The sequence below is a fragment of the Protopterus annectens genome, chromosome 7.part0 (assembly GCF_019279795.1).
Source record: "Protopterus annectens isolate FY-2018-M chromosome 7.part0, PAN1.0, whole genome shotgun sequence".
Lineage (NCBI taxonomy): Eukaryota > Metazoa > Chordata > Ceratodontiformes > Protopteridae > Protopterus > Protopterus annectens.
The window spans coordinates 806,758,612-806,775,193 of NC_056739.1; the positions used below are offsets into that span (position 1 = coordinate 806,758,612).

General features: G+C 39.8%; 1 protein-coding gene across 1 annotated transcript in view; it reads left to right on the forward strand.

Moving 5' to 3' along the window:
• The window catches only part of LOC122806703 (polyamine-transporting ATPase 13A3-like), a gene marked incomplete in the record, with an annotated part of 1,429,840 nt that overhangs the window by 948,346 nt on the left and 464,912 nt on the right, over positions 1 to 16,582 (forward strand). Inside the window, 1 exon segment of the mRNA XM_044077342.1 lies at positions 10,888 to 10,967. Within this exon segment, the coding sequence (XP_043933277.1) occupies positions 10,888 to 10,967 (80 nt within the window).

Sequence of the window (16,582 nt, forward strand, 5' to 3'; positions counted from 1 at the left end):
TGGTACCCCCTCTTGCGCAGTGTGTCACTGATGGCACCTGCCCCAGACCCCTGCTGTGCTGTCTCAGCAGGTGGGCCAGATTCTGCACCCACAGCCTCAAACCCTGAACCTGGCAGCATGGCTAATTACCTGATCTCTCCGTTCCCATCCCTCAGTAAGCAAGTGATGGATGTCATTCTGGAGGCAAGGAGGCCTAGTACTAGAAAATCCTATGCTGAAAAATGGAAAAGATTCTGTTCCTGGAGCCAAACTCAGGGGATGGGCAAAGCAGCACCCAATTTACCTCAGATTCTTCAATACTTAACTGAGATGCTTCACAAGGGCCTTTCCTTTTCCTCCATCAAAATTCATGCCACAGCCATTTCATCTCATCACAATACATGGTGCTGCTGCGGTAGCGTTGTCGCCTCACAGTAAGATGCTGTCCGGTTCAATTCTCAGTTAGAGCGTCTTCTGCGTGGAGACATGCGTGAATGGGCGTACCTTCGTTGAAGGTTGTGAGTCAGGGCTGGTAACTCGGCACGTAAAAATCAACCATCAATCATTAGCGGACTGGAGTTCCTCTGTGGCGACCCCTAACCGGGAAAAGCCAAAAGACACAACAATACAGAACCACCCCTCTTCTCTCATCCACTGCTGAAGCAATTCCTCAGAGGGGCCAAAAACTTAAGACCACCCAGGAGAGCTCCTACTCCAGCCTAGGACCTTAACTTTGTATTGGAAAAGCTCACTCCACCTCCCTTCGAGCCAGCTGCAAATTCAAAGTTGAAATTCCTTTCTTGGAAAACAGCCTTCCTTCTAGCCATCACTTCAGCAAGAAGGGTGTCTGAATTACAGGCTCTCATGGCTGTGGAGCCTTTCATCATCTTTCATGCAGACAGGGTGTCCCTCAGGACTAGTCCCTCCTTCATGACCAAGGTGGTATCCAGTGTCCTTTAATTAGTCCATTCATTTGCCAACCTTCTTTTCTAATCCACAGAACAAAGAGGAACGAATACTGCACTCCTTGGATGTGCACAGACAACTTAGATTTTACTTGGTCAGGACTAAACCTCTCAGGAAATCTGAACAGCTGCTGGTTGCATTTGCTGCAGGGCAGAGGGGAAGGCTATTTCAAAGCAAACCATTTCAAAATGGATAGGTCATTGCATTCATTTCTGCTATGGCAAACCTACCCCTCAAGGGATGAGACCACATTCTACCAGGGCTGCATCTATCTCTACAGCCTTTCTTAGAGGTGTCCCTACCAGGGACATCCTAGAAGCTGCTACCTGGAATTCTGTACATACCTTCTCCAAGCATTACCACTTGCCAATTTTTTCTAAATCTAGAGCTGGCTTTGCCACTGCAGTCTTGCGGGGCCTTATAGCTGCTCCTAATGCTATCTCATTACCTCCTCCCATCCTTAGCTTTGGGAATCTACCCAAATGTGATGACTGCAACAGTAAAACACGAAGAACATAGTACAGTTGTGTACACTTACCATAAATGTAGATGTTCAAGTGTATTCACTGTTGCAGTCCTGGTTACCCTCCCTCCAGCCCCCTGATTTCTATTGTCTATACCTCTATTCTTGTTTACTATGCTTAAAGCTTTTTGGTGTATTTGCTTTTTTGCATGAGCTGTAACCTTGTATATAATTGCTTCCAATTATGGGGGCACCTGACATCTGGGGCAAGAAAAACTGATGTAATGGCATCAGCTGCATGCTTTATACCCCTGACTACCTGACGTCATGGAAGATGAGACAGCAACTGACGCAGGACCCAAGACTTTGATAATCAGGCCGACTGAGGGCTACTGCAAGCAGATAAGCCAAATGTGATGACTGCAACAGTGAATACATTCGAACATCTACATTTATGGTAAGTGTACACAACTGTACTTTACTCTCCATCAGGCTGTGTTTGAATAAAAAAACAAGGCAGAAGTGTCCTTTTTCCCTCTTATTTGTTTTATATTTAGAGCCATTAGCAAAGAGTTAAGGTACTCACAAATTCAAAGATAAAACTGGTATGGTAATCAAGAAAAGTTAGCTTTATTCATAGGTGATGTTATTTTGTATTTGGTAAATCAAAAGAAAAAAAAATATTTCTCATTGATATAAAATAGCAGTAAGTTATGTATCCATTTATGAATTGGCTTAGCAATACCCATATGTATGGTGGCATGATAAGACAAAGTATTTAGGTGCATGGTTTAAAAAAAATTCTGTAATGGCAGCTTTGGCTATGTGGGACACTAAGCAAAATATAGTAGAGAAATCAAGAAACTGAAAGCTATTGCCTTATGGATATGGGCAGTAAAATACAAATAGTGAAAATGTTTCTAGCCCCTTTAATTTTATGTAATTTTAGGCTAGGCATATTTTTATCAAGCAGAGTAGAAGTTGTGGACTGTAATAATTAGAGTTGATGGAATTTATTTGAGAAGGAAGGAGATAAGCAGGATAAGCTGATTCCCTGATTTGAAGGGATATTTTAAAGCTGGGCAATTGTGACTTATACACAACACAAACAGCAAGTTACAATTCAGAGTGGAAAGGGATGATGAAGTGGTGTTGGTCTGGTTTGAGAAACAGAGTGTCTATGATTTTGGATACAGATCCCCAAGGAGAATAACAACAACCATAACAGAATATTATATTTGTAAATTCGCAGAAAATATTCTAAGAACTACGTCAACATAAGAATAATGGAGAATGGAGATGGTAGGGATGACTGCAAGCATCAATATAGAAAGTAGATGGAGCTGTAATGTACCGGACAAAATTAGAAAGGGAAGCAGGGTTCTGGGAGCAAATAATTAGGGAAAGGTAATAGAGTAAGATGAAGCTAAGCAGAAGTTTGGACTGTAGGGCAGAGACCACCTTCCCAACCAGGGCATGATAAAGAGTGTAAGCAGAGAGAAAGGGGGAATGATTGTTAATTGAAATCCCAAGCCTGGTAGTACTTTATGTTGAGCTGCTGTTAAAAAAAGGATAATTAGAAGGGCTATAAAATATTGCATGATAACCACAAGAATCAATCAGAGGAGGTTTGAAAGTACTGGGAGGAGGGAATGGAAGTGCAGTATATAGAGGAACATATGGCTCCCAAGTATGCAACAAAGTCCAGAAAGTTTAGGATTTTGTTTGGAAGTATTTACTTAAGGTGGATAGCAAATGCTGGAGGTATGATTGAAAATAAAGAAGTAATTCGAAAAATTTTTTGTGTGGTGGGTGGGGGTGTTAGGTATTCAGATTTAAAAAAAATTGATGGGAGACTGCAAATCCACCCCGGGGGTGGCACCTATGTCCCTCTTGGACAGGGGTAGTCGATACTGATCATAGACTGTCTGCAAATTATGCCTGTCTAACCAAGGATAATTGAGGTAACTCAGGATTAACATGACTAGGCTTGTAAGTGCTCTAGGGCCATTAGCCTTGTAACCTGCTATTAACCTATAAGAAACATTTATTGTTGAGGAAATGGTTGTATCTAAAGAAATGTTTCCTTTGAGTTGGGATATAAATTCTGAATTGCACAGATATGGTAAGGCCTCACTTAATGCTTTTGGCTACAAAAAAGCAATTGCTAGGAAGTGAAAATCATAAACTAATCCAACAGCATTTGAAGTGTTGAATATTGTAACAGAGATAAAAAACAGGAAGTGAGATCTTTAGAAAAGTAAAGCAGCAAATTACATAACAAATAAATGGAAATTGTGGGGACAGTGCATGTAGAACAATGTTCTGGAGAAGGAGGAATGAGGTTTAAGGAGGGCAGGATCTGAGCAATATATGTGATGTTGCAGTGAATAAAAAATGTTTAATTGCACACTGCACAAAATTAAAAGAAATGTTAATATGGTTTGTTTTCTTTTCTACTATGTATATCAACCATTGTTATTTCTAAAAAAAAATGTCATGTTTAATAAGGATGCTGTGCCCTGTCTAAGGAAATAATAGCACTTGTGTATCAGACTTGTATGCCTTTGGGCAAACCAGTTCCAGTCATCACCTCACTAAGCATGCCTCAGATCATGCATAGGGTACTCATATCTCAGTCTGAAAATACAGGGAACCTGGCATGCACTTGAAAATAAGTTGCAAATAAACCGAAAAGTGCTAGGAGTCCAGTATGACTGTTAAGCACTTGGAACAATCTGCGTGCCAGGGACCTTGGAAATAATCACAGACAACACCACAGTAATATGGTACTTCAGCAAGCAAGGGAGATGCATTCCTATTATCTATGCAAGTTGTACTTGCAGATTTAAGAACTAACCCTGAAATCCATTACCCAACACAACGTGTATCCCTTCAGAGTACAGATCACTTGGGCATTAGTCATGCAGGACCTCTGCAGACCTGCACGAATGGATGCTGCACAAGGACTTTTTCTTGATCTAATGAACTGGTCAGGTGTCTAACAAAAAACAGCTGAACATCTGTTACAGCGCACATCATAACCAGGGAGGTCTGTTTCTGTATGCTTTCTCCATCTTTCCTTCCCTTGCTGCCCGTGATAGTTCAGAAAATATGGAAAGTGGGGTTCTTATTGCCTTCTTCTGGCCAGTGTAGCATTGGTTCTCCCTCCTGATATAACTGACAAGGAAGAAACCCTTGCTGCTGCCAATGCATATAGACATTTTGACTTGGTACAGTGGGGCCTTAATACACCCAAAACTGACCATTCTGAACCTAACAGCTTGGAGGGTATGATCATACTTGCATTTGTGCAAATAATATTCAAAAGACATGCTAAATGTTATAGGGGGAGAGGGACTAGGAAGCCAAGTATGATAAAGAAATTACTAGCTAAAAGGAAATGATTTTCTGTCGGGGAGGGGATTTCCCCATTGTCCTTGTATACTTCTCCAAGCTTTTCTTCACCACCCTAGCATATATACCTTTTTTATGTTACACCGGTTGGCCATTTCAGTCTACTTATCTTTGGACCCTAACTAATGTCAGCATGTAGTCTGTCTGATAAATAGTTCTTTGACCATCCTTTACCTCGTGCCCCAGATGATCTCTAGCTCCAGCGTGGGACCTGAATTTTATACTGGGGAAGTTTACCCTGGCACCATTTGAGCCATCTGCATCTGTCTTGAAAGACGGCTTTTTTAGTTGCAGTAATTTTGGCTAGAAGGGTTTCTGAATTACAACCCTTGTGTGCGAAGAGCATTTCTTCTTCTTTTAGAAGGACTTAGTCACCTTGTATACTAACTCTTCCTTTATGTCTAAAGTAATCACAGAAGTGTCACCAAACAAAGGTATTGAATCGTTAGCCTTTTTTCATGCATCCAGAAACAAAGGGAAAGAATTTTATACTCCCTAGATGTGCAGATGCAGTTAAGGTTCTACCTAGATAGCTCTTTTCTTTTCATGAACTCTTTTGTTCTATCTGGCATTTGCTAAAGGTAAGAAACGATTGCTTATCTCAAAGCAAACCATCTAACACCCTGCTTTGTGGAATAGAGGGATAAAGACTTCAGTGATTCAGGTGACAGGAGTTCCATTAGAGATCATGGTGCCTGTAAGAGCTAGTGGGGGCGCTGGGCTAAGATGGGATGGGAGTGAGTGGCCATTGCCAGTTTGCCCAGCCTTGTAGGAGGGAAGCAGCTGTTGTTTGCCACATAGGTGACAGCTGGTGGGAGCACCAGATGTTACAACCTGTAGAGTTTGGACCTAGCAAGCACAAGCTGCCAAATGCATTTGTAACGTTATGCTAAGGAGAATTCACCATGCAAAGATATTCCTCCCTATAGAGCCACTGAAGAGTGTATAGGCTGCCCCACAGGACCAGCAAGATGACCTGGTCTCTTATACCCAACTGTCAACACTGGACAGAATAGTTGATTGAGTTTCTCAGACAGGAGCAAATATAGGGTTATATTTATATGGGGTTATAGGGTTGCTGCTTAGCCTTGGGATGTTCGGCTTCTGTCTCAAGTGGAGCAAATTAGCTGATTGGATGAAGCTAGAGGAGCCACCCACCAGGTCTCTGAGGAATTTAAAAAAAAAGAAAGAAAGGAAAATAGCCTTATCTAAGTAAATAGCACATTGCATGCCACCACCACTACGGCTTTCTTAAGAAGTACTAGTGTACAATATATTCCTAAACGGGGTTAGTGAATAAGATATTCCTAAACGGGGTTGAAGCTAGAGGGGAGCCATCCACCAGGTCTCTGAGGAATTTAAAAAAAAAGAAAGAAAGGAAAATAGCCTTATCTAAGTAAATAGCACATTGCATGCCACCACCACTACGGCTTTCTTAAGAAGTGCTAGTGTACAAGATATTCCTAAATGGGGTTAGTGAACAAGATATTCCTAAACTGGGTTGGTGCACAAGATATTCCTAAATGGGGTTAATGCACAAAAAAATTCCTAAAAGTAGTTGGTACACAAGATATTCCTAAAAGTAGTTGGTGCACAAGATATTCATAAATGGGGTTCGTGCACAAGATATTCCTAAATGGGGTTGGTGCACAAGATATTCCAAAAAGGGATTGGTGCACATTCCTAAAAGAGGTTAGTGTACATTCCTAAAACTAGTGCACAAGATGCTCCTAAAATGGGTTGGTCTGCAAGATATTCCTAAAAGGGATCAGTGCATAAAATATTCCAATAGAGGGTTAGCACACAAGATGCTCCTAAAAGGAGTTGGTGTGCAAGATATTCTGAAAGCATTTACTTGGTCCTTTCTCTGTACCTTTTCAAAGCATTACAGACTGGATCTGATTTCTAGAGATGGAACAGGATTTGGTTTTGCCATCATAGAGGCATTCTGCCCCCTCCCCTTCTTTGGTACTATCAAACACCCTACCTGCAGGGATTGCCAGCTTTGGTAGCATCCCCTAATGTTGTAACCACAACAATGAGCCACATGATGAATGTAGTACGTTTGTATTGCCATTTTGTCATAATTATAGATGTGATGTTAGAGTGTGGTCATTGTTCACACCATTCATCCCTTCTAAATTTGGAAAGCTAGGTTCACATCCCTTTTTTACCTTGGCCCCTTGTCCATGCCTTCTTTTTCTACTCTCCATTCTTTTTGTTCAATTATCACAGGGAGGGTAAGCTTCTTCCCAGGGCATTGCCGAAAACCTGAGCTCTTACTAAAAGCACACTGTACGCTGGGTGCACACTTCCAAATCTTGCAGTCAGAATAAGAAGGAACTAGAAATGATGGGGCATATGTAGCTCTATACAGATGACTGAGTGAAAGTTGATATCATATCATCACAACATAAAGCAAACTCTGAGTAACATGAAGGTATTGCTGCTAAACTGTAGTTAATCTATCAAAACACTCCTCTGTTACCCTGGAAAACATCACTGTACACATCATCACAGAAACATGGTTCAAGACCATTGAGAGCACTCCCATCAGTATAAGCCACATGTTCAGACCCAGTGCACTGGATGAAAGTATTAAAGGCAACAGTGTCTGCATATTTGTAAAAAAAAAAAAAAAAAACACACTTCTTCTCCAGGTTAGTTGGACAAAGGCAACAATTTGGAACGCCTTCATGTCCAATTTGTTATTAACAAGACACGGTATCACATCATGTCTTACAATAGGGACTCCTGTATATCCCCCTCAGCTCATAACTCTTAGGTAACTAGTATGGAGTTCCTGTTCATTAAACCAAACTCCCTTTACCTAGGGAACTTCAACTACCCATATATCAATTGGGAGACCTACATCCTGTAACATGTATGCACAGAGATTTCTGGACTTCATCCGTGCAAACTCTTTGGACTAGTCTACGCCCCAACTAGAGGTAGAGATTTCTGGACTTCATCCGTGCAAACTCTTTGGACTAGTTAGTCTACTCCCTAACTAGAGGTGATAAAATCCTGGACTTGGCCCTTACCAATATGGAATAGCTCTGCTTCCTACCAGTTGTAAGTCTATCTCTGGTCAAACCAGACCACAGATAAGTCGCATTCACCTTAACACTGAACTATGCTAAATGTAATCTACTGAAACCGAGTCATGACATGACTAAATTCAACATCCCTTTCCAACTCAGTGACCCTACAGCTCATGCAGAATCCTTTACTGCCAAATTCTATGCCCATGTGGATAGTTGCATGTATTTATTTATCCCACAACAAAGTAAGTACGATGCCAAGTTCAAAATTAACCCCCCTATGGTGGAACCCAGAAATAAACAGGCTCTATAATAAAAGAAAAAAACATGCTATATATATATATATATATATATATATATATATATATATACACACACACAAATAAATGTAATTCTCAAGATCCAAATAAAAGCTCTTGCTAAAGTTAAGGAACTTCAGGCCCTGATTAAGCCAACCAAAGCCAGATATGAGGTAAATATAGCCCCCCCAGGATAAGGACAGCCACAAAGCCTTCCTTGACTGTGTTAGAAACCATAGAAACAGTGCCCAGCACTGCACAGAGTTAATAGCAAATGACATTAAATACTCTGACCCAGAGGACATAGCCAGGCTACTAGGGCAGCGGTCCCTAACCACTGGGCCGTGGATCATTTGGTACCGGGCCGTCAGGCATGGAGTGAAACAAAAGTGAATGTGTGTATGTTTGTGTATCAGTGTGTTTGTGTCCGTCTGCATGTTTAAGTGAATGCGTGCATGAAAGAGAAATGTATGTGTGTGTGAAAGAAGACTGTGTGCATGAGAGAAAGTGAGCAGTGAGATCGATCAAGCCATTATTTTACAACTCTCTAAGCAGTGCTTTTGCTGTTTACTAAGTGTAAAATAAAAGTCAAGGAAACGGAAAAAAGCGTGTGTGTGTGTGAGTGAGAGTGTTTGAAGAGTGAGAGTGATCCCTGGCAGCAGCAATGAGGTTTGCATAACTGTTTACCATACCACTCAACCTCTTGCACAATAAATCTGGACAGAGTCACAAATAGCGACAGATTTTAAATATTCCTTTTATAAACATAGAAAGTTGTTACGCTCTTAACTGTTATTACCTTGTACTTTTCTCTCTGTTATTGTCAATTGTTATTAATTGTCATACTTTACAAATTGGAGCTTTTCTCCTCGGGTCTTCACTGAAAAAGGGCACATGCCCAGTCAGACTAATCTGGTCAACAAATGTCAGATAAATAAAATAAATAAGTAAATAAAGAAAGAAAGAAAAAGTCAATAAGGTTGCCATTAGGTTTACGTACCTCTCAACCATAGTAGATCAATGTTATGCTGTTAAGCAGAATGTGCACTTTTTTTGGTAATTATTACCAGTTGTCTTTGTATTGTACTTTGGAGTTTCTCTCCCCGTGTCTCAGCTGAAAATGGACTTCTAGTCCAGTTGTACCTCCCCCGGTAAACAAATGTCAAATAAATTAAATATTATGTACTTTATTATTATGCGTGAGCAATGGCCAGTCCGTGGAAAATTGTTTTACGTGAAACTTGTGCTTGGTGCAAAAAAAATAAATAAATGTTGGAGACCGTTGTACTAGGGGATAAATCAAGCTCTAACTTCACCCCCACCTCCCCTCCTACATACCCAGATGTCATACCCGTAGCTACACCTCTCCCCTCAAACCTCCCATCAATAAGTCCTCAAAGCACTATCCAAGGCCAAGAACACTGCTTCTTTGGGGCCAGACAACATACCAGGTTGCTTCATGGCTACTCTGATACAGGACATGCCAGAACCTTTACAGGAGTTATTCACGGTCAGCCTCCTAACAAGCTTTGTGTTGGATGAATGGAGAACAGCAACGATTTTCTTCTTGCACAATGGTGGGGCTTCAACAGGCCCAGAAAATTATAGGCCTATGCCTGCCCAGCTTCACTTGTAAGGCTATGGAAAGGGTCATTATGGAATTAATAAACAAGGACATAGGTAACCTACAAATTCTTGACCCAAGCCAATTTAGATTTGTCAAGAGGTGGTCTTTCCTATGTAACATGGTTGACTCTTTGGGAGGGTTACTGAAACAATGGATGAGGGCATACAGAGCCTCAACAGACACTGTCCTGTCAGACCTGCTGCACATATGGCAGTCCACTGGGGTCATAAACACCTAGTCAGGAGATTTGAATCTCTCTTGCAACATAAATAGAACATGTTGGAGGGATAGATATGCATGAAAGAGAGTGCCACTTGTTTGGAAGCATTTTCCTGTCCACATAAAACAAAAGTATTCCTCTTAACACTATTCAGACATAATCTGGACAGATGGAAGGGTAACCACAGATTCACCTTTGGTTTAGCACCCTTGTCCTTCATGCATAGGGATAACATGTTAGTGCTCTGCTTGTCTATGGATTCTTTGTACTTAAAATACAAAGGCTAAAAACTTCATGGGAATGTATGGCTAAGCTTCTAAAGATACTCACATGTCAATACCATAGGAAGTGCCAATGACCATCAGACTGAGGGGGAAGGAAACTCAGCTCTGAAAATTTGGCCAGATGTTAGACCTCAACCATTAGCAGACTTCCCTAAATTTATGACTGCAGCTGCAGCAGTAACCACTCATGAGCATCCACATTTATAGCAGGTGGACGCTATAATTGCACTTTCTAGGATAACATAGCTTACTTTATATTCAGTAATGAGTTGTGGTATGAAGCATGCTTGTATGCCAAAAAATGTGCATCCTGTAAACTGCGTTAAAGTAATGAAATGTATCTTTCTAGAAGTACAAGACTGCTTGCTCCATTAGTCAAAGGTTTAACTGCTCTTAGTGTATGTGTCTGGAATCATTGCATCTGTGTGGGAAGATCAATGCAAGTGTAGTGGCAGGAAGGTGGGGCACAGAGGTGTTTTATTAGGAGGAATCATTGTTCTGGATGAGGAACGTTATTGTGCCAGAGACTTTGACAGTCCTTAATTACACTTTTGTTTTTTTGTTTGTTTTTTTTTAACCTTTTTCTAGCTACTTTTGTGTGGTACTGTTTATGCCCGAATGGCCCCAGATCAGAAGACTCAGCTAGTGGAAGAACTGCAGAAAGTAGAGTAAGTGCTCATAGTCTAGTTCATGCTTTTCGTGTAAATGTATCATTGTGTGTTATCACTTGACATTTGATTGCTGTTATGTGCATGTCCACTTCTAAACTCCAGCAAACTCACTATATTACATCATCATCATCATCATCATCATCACCACCATTAAGATTCTGCCTGCTGTCATTACATTACAGGCTGTCCAGTCTTTCTACATACGCAGACCTTTAAGAAGCAAGGTATGCAATTTCAGAAGTAAACTACATATAGTAATGAGCTTGATTTCTTTTATTATCCTACCATTTGCTTTTCAGTTTCTCCAGTGTAATGTGTATGCTGACAGTTTCCAAACTTGGCTGTCTCCTGGCAAGCTTGCGTTTATGGGAAATACAGTTTTGGTTGTTTTGAATTAGCACCTAATCAGTACATCACAAAACTTCCTTGCGTGCATGTCCGACTCATTTTACATGTGTTAGTGTGTGTCAGGTAAAAACGTGATAGAAAAATGGTTTGCTGTCAAAAGTGTGATGACAGAAATGCAAGTGATCTTATTTGTTCATTAAGATCAAAAGTACGGTACCATGGAAAGCTCCGCCCACTCCAAGATATAGCTATATCAGAGTTGTGCAAGTAACTGGGAGTCATCCTCCACATCAGTGAAAGAAGGTTTTGCTGCCTTCTGAAAAAATGCGTTTAGAGTCTTAAAATTAATTAGAGTTGACATTTCATTGAGAGCTTAGACGTTTATGGTCACACTACAGTGTCAGTCATTTTTTTTTTTTTCATATTTTTGTCATGAATCTAATAATAATGAGCATTTCTTGTCCAGGTTGATGTCTTCCTCTTTTACATTATTCGTATCCAAACCAACCTCCTTATGGCAAATATGGCAGAAAACATTTGTTGAAAGAAGCCATGACATTGTTTCTGGGGTCTTTATGGGATGTTTTTTCTCTCACTACAGTAGAACTCATTCATTTAATGAATTATCCATTGACATTTGTTGCACAAAACGTAGCTAGAATGTTTTTTACATCTTTGCCTTCCTGCTAGCATTGTCAAGAAGAATACAGGAATTAGGGCTGGTACAATATAACACATAAAATGGAATCACTTTATTAGAATAACAAACATTAACTTTTGCATATATCAGCACTTTCTCAAGTGAAAGAACAGCATGATTTTTTTTTATTTATTCCTTTGACTCTTGTTTTAAACTGCTTCTAGGAACACTTTCTCTAAGTTTCTGATAATTTATTTGATGTTACCTGAACTTTTTACCCATTATTCCCTCCCATTCTCTCATCCTAAAAAAGTCTTTCCCTTCTTAGATCCTTTTTCACATTCTTGTAAGTAGACTTTTAAGTGGTAGTTGTGTTAGGCAGTAATTGGCAGGGTAGTGATAGACCTAGTATTAAACTGAACAGCCATTGGATTATTTGCTTGTTTAATTGTGGAAATTTCTTTTCTGCCATTCCGTCTAGTTTGCTTGCTCTTTGTTGATAGATAACATTTTCTGGAGACAGTTATGTTGTAGCAAATCAGGTTTATTTATGAACAGGATAGCAGCATCCTGAAACTCATAAAGCAAAGCAAATCTAATCATAGCAGTGTAATGGCTAGCTTTATTCACATTTAAGTACAAGAAATCAGCATTTCACAAACCATCAGCTTGGTTGCCCATTTGAGATATTCTCCAGTACAGTTTACACTTCTTAGCTAACCATTAGATTATCCAGTAAAACTTCTTTTCTTATCTAAATGACAGCTGTGATACTTCTCATACTATCACATCCAGTAATTTTCTTGTGCTTCGCAGTGCTCTATTCATCAGAATGTGGTCACAGTATCATGGTGCAGGCTCACAGTATAACAGTATTTTATTATATTCTACAGTGTTTCTGTCTAGCCAACTGTAGATCAATATGCATGCCTTTAAGAAGCTTTCTAGGGGCTTGCACAAGTGTATAAATACTGAGCACATGCGAGCCTGACTGCCATTTTGTAGCAAGCTATTGAGATGTTAAGCACGTATGTCTGTGTAGTCTGTCAGTTACCCAGTTTGTTTATATTTTGTAATGCTGCTATCCATCCTGATGTGTTTCTGTGTAATAAAGCATATAGATGACTACCCTGCCTGTTCGTTTCTATACTAGAGAGGGACGAGCAACATGTCAGAATGGGATCCAGAAACCGAGATTCCGGACTGAGAAGGCACTTAGTTAAAAGTGGAGGAATATAGAGGAGTGAATCATCCCTAATGCATGTATAACTCACAAATCAGGTCAAAAATGAATTTCAGGTATTAAAACTTGCTCAAACCATTTCTTATTCGCAAAATATGAAACAAGGCATTCAGAATGCTCTAAACAAATTTCTAAGTAACACAAATACCCAAAACTGTGACATATTAGTAGATATATTCGAATAACTATGGAAAATGTTTGAAATAAACTCTGAATCACGTAAAATTAATAAAATAAGGGAAAGGACCATAATTTTTTCAGTCAGCACTACTTTTTCACATTAATCAAAGCTGTTGGAGTTGTCTGAAGAAGTGTATGAAGCGTTTGCACGTTTGTGCAGTATTACAGTACAGTTAGTTCACAAAATGCAGCCATTTCAAAGCATATTTTGCAAAATACAGTATTTCGAAGTGTTTATTGTGCATTTGAATATTATTACAAGTGCTGGCTGTGTGTGCATGTTCACACAAAATTACAAGGGCCATTTTGCAGTGTGTTTTACTATAATCTGTGGGCATGGCAGAAGGTTTTTGCAGACCCTCACCACTTGTGTTTGACAATAATATTGCAGAGAACTTGAGAGTGTTTGAGTAAGAGAACTATATTTTCATAAAGGCTGCATTTTCTGATAAAGATGACCATACAAAGGCATTCATTCTGCTTAAATTAGAGAAAATAGAAAGAGAGTGTTCATTTGTGTATGCACCTGCTGTCTTTGCAGGAGAGGGGGAAAACGGTCATATATTTGTGCAGGCTGAGTCAACGGAGGATCCAGCGTGCTTAAAACGTAAATTTAGAGAAATGTGTAACCCCCAAATAAATGTTACAATGGAAAGGCACTTATTTTACACAAGAACTTTTGCAGCATATATAACTGATTTGAGAAACAAGTCTAAAACATGCAGATTTGGTGCCTTAAGGGATGAGTTGATAAGACAGACTTGTGTGTTATTGAAGATGATGCTGTATGAAAGATTTTACTTCATGACAGTGATTTAACTTTGAATAAGGCCATTGAGATTGTCAGATATATGAGCTTACAGAAAAGCATACAGATATGCTTAAAAATGAGAGGTACATGTTTCCAGTAACTTCTAAGGCCAATGTTGATAGCATGCAGCATGTGGTTAAAAGAAACGGGCCCAAGCACATGGCAGCAACTGTAAACCCTGCCACAGTCCCTGGGAAACCCCATAGCTTTCTAGCAAATTCCAGAGTACACACAGTCTCAGTGAAGCATTGGAGTGAGTCAGCAAACTCGAAGAATGGGCTCCCACCCAGTTTCATAGCCAACTGTTTTAATTCTGGTGGAAGTCACGAGCCTAAAAGGGAAAATCTTTACCTTTTGATCAGCAATGTTACAGATGTAATAAATTGAATCATTTCAAAAGGTTTTGTAAATCAAAAGGCACACGTTCTTTTATTAAAGTGATACATTCAAAGAAATAAGTTGATCAGTTACACAGCCGTGACCCTACTTTTTATGTTGATGGTGTGTCAGTGTTTCATGAAACAGTTAATGCAGTAGATTTATGGGCAAAGAATGAAGTATTTTATACAGTTTGGATAAATGGAATACCTACAGAGCTGAAAGTTGACACAGTGCAATATTATGTCTGCAGAAACATTTGCTAGAGTATGTGCTGGTGAGAAGCTTGATTTGGCAAAGTGTGCTAAGCTTGTTACCTATGCTGGTGAAGCGATTCAGACTGAGGGCTCAGTAGTACTTTCATGTTGCTCGGCTGGGAGAAGCTATGACTTGATATTTTATGTGGTCAAGAGGCATGTACAGTCATTATTAAGGCTCAGGGACAGTCTGAAAATGGGACTGCTTTCATTTAATAAGGAAGTCCACCATGTTAGCTTAAGGGACCACTGTTCTTATTTCGCCCAGTACATTTTCTCTACCTATGCTGATCTTTTTGAAGACAAACCAGGCAAGCTTCCAGTTGTATACTCCATGAAGTTAGACCCAGATATCAGCCCAGTTGTCAGACCAGCCCAGAAAGCTATGCCATTTGGGATAAATTCTGCCAGTGAAGTCTTTCTACAATTTTTTTCTGGGTTTCCTTGTAGCTATGCAGAACAGAGTCAAAGCTTTGCCAGATAAAATGGTGCAGCAAGTTGTAATTTGTCCAGTTGACAAGCCAACTGAATGGATATCTTCCGTAGTGGTAGCTCATAAGAAAAGCTGAAATGATATCAGGATATGTATTGATCCAAGAGATTTGAACAAAGCACTGAAAAGACCTCATCATCCAATGCGTACAATTGAAGTTGCAGCACTGATGCCAAATGCTACTGTTTTTTCTGTCTTAGATGCAAAGAGTTCCTTTTAGCATTTTTGCTTGACAAAAAATCCTCATTGCTAACTACGTTCAGTACTCTTTTTGACAGGTACAGATTTTTGAGAATGCCATTTTGGATAAATTCTGCCAGTGAAGTCTTTCTACAATTTTTTTCTGGGTATCCTTGTGCTATTATAGTACATGATATTCTAGTAGGAGGTAATGGTGAAGCTGAGCATGACAGAAACCTCGAGAATGTTCTGGAAGGAGCACATCAAGTGAATCTTACGCTGAATCCTCAGAAGTGCAAATTCAGGTTACGAGAAGTTACTTATGTTGGTCATTTGTTTACCAGTTCAGGCTTACAACCAGACCTTCCAAGCAAGCAGCCATTCTTGAGATGCCAGCTCCAGACAGTATATTCAAGCCCTTCAACGATTTATTGGCATGGTTAACTATCTAGGCAAGTTCATTCCAGACTTAAACCAACTAGCAGCACTGCTTAGAGAGCTCACTTGCAAAGATGTATCCTGGTCATGGGTAGAACAGCACCAAGGAGCATTTGATGTCCTGAAACAGAGAATTGCCAGTCCACTAAATCTCAAATGTTATGATGTTCACAAACCAGTTAGTCTTTTCCTGTGATGCTTTGAAATTTCATCTTGGAGCAGTCATTCTTAGAGGGTTATCCTGTTGAATATGCATCCAGAACTCTAACCCAAACTGAAATGCAGTATGCGCAGATGAAGAGCTCGTGGCAGTTGTGTTTGCATGGTCAAAGTTCCATGATTATGTTTATGGTAGACCTATCCAGATCGAAACAGTTCACCAACCTCTAGTCACTATTTTGAGAAAGCCTATGCATACAGCCCCAGCCAGATTGCGACGTATGATGTTTAGATTGCAGAAGTATAATTTCAATCTTGTCTACACGAAAGGCAAACTTCTTTGTCTTGCAGATAACTTTTGTTCATATCACCCAGAAATACCACTGAACAGCACTAGAATGAGAACCTTGATTATGAAGTCGTGGAACTGAGAAATTTTTCTTCCACACATCTTGATGAGCTTAGAAGTCATACAGCCTCAGATC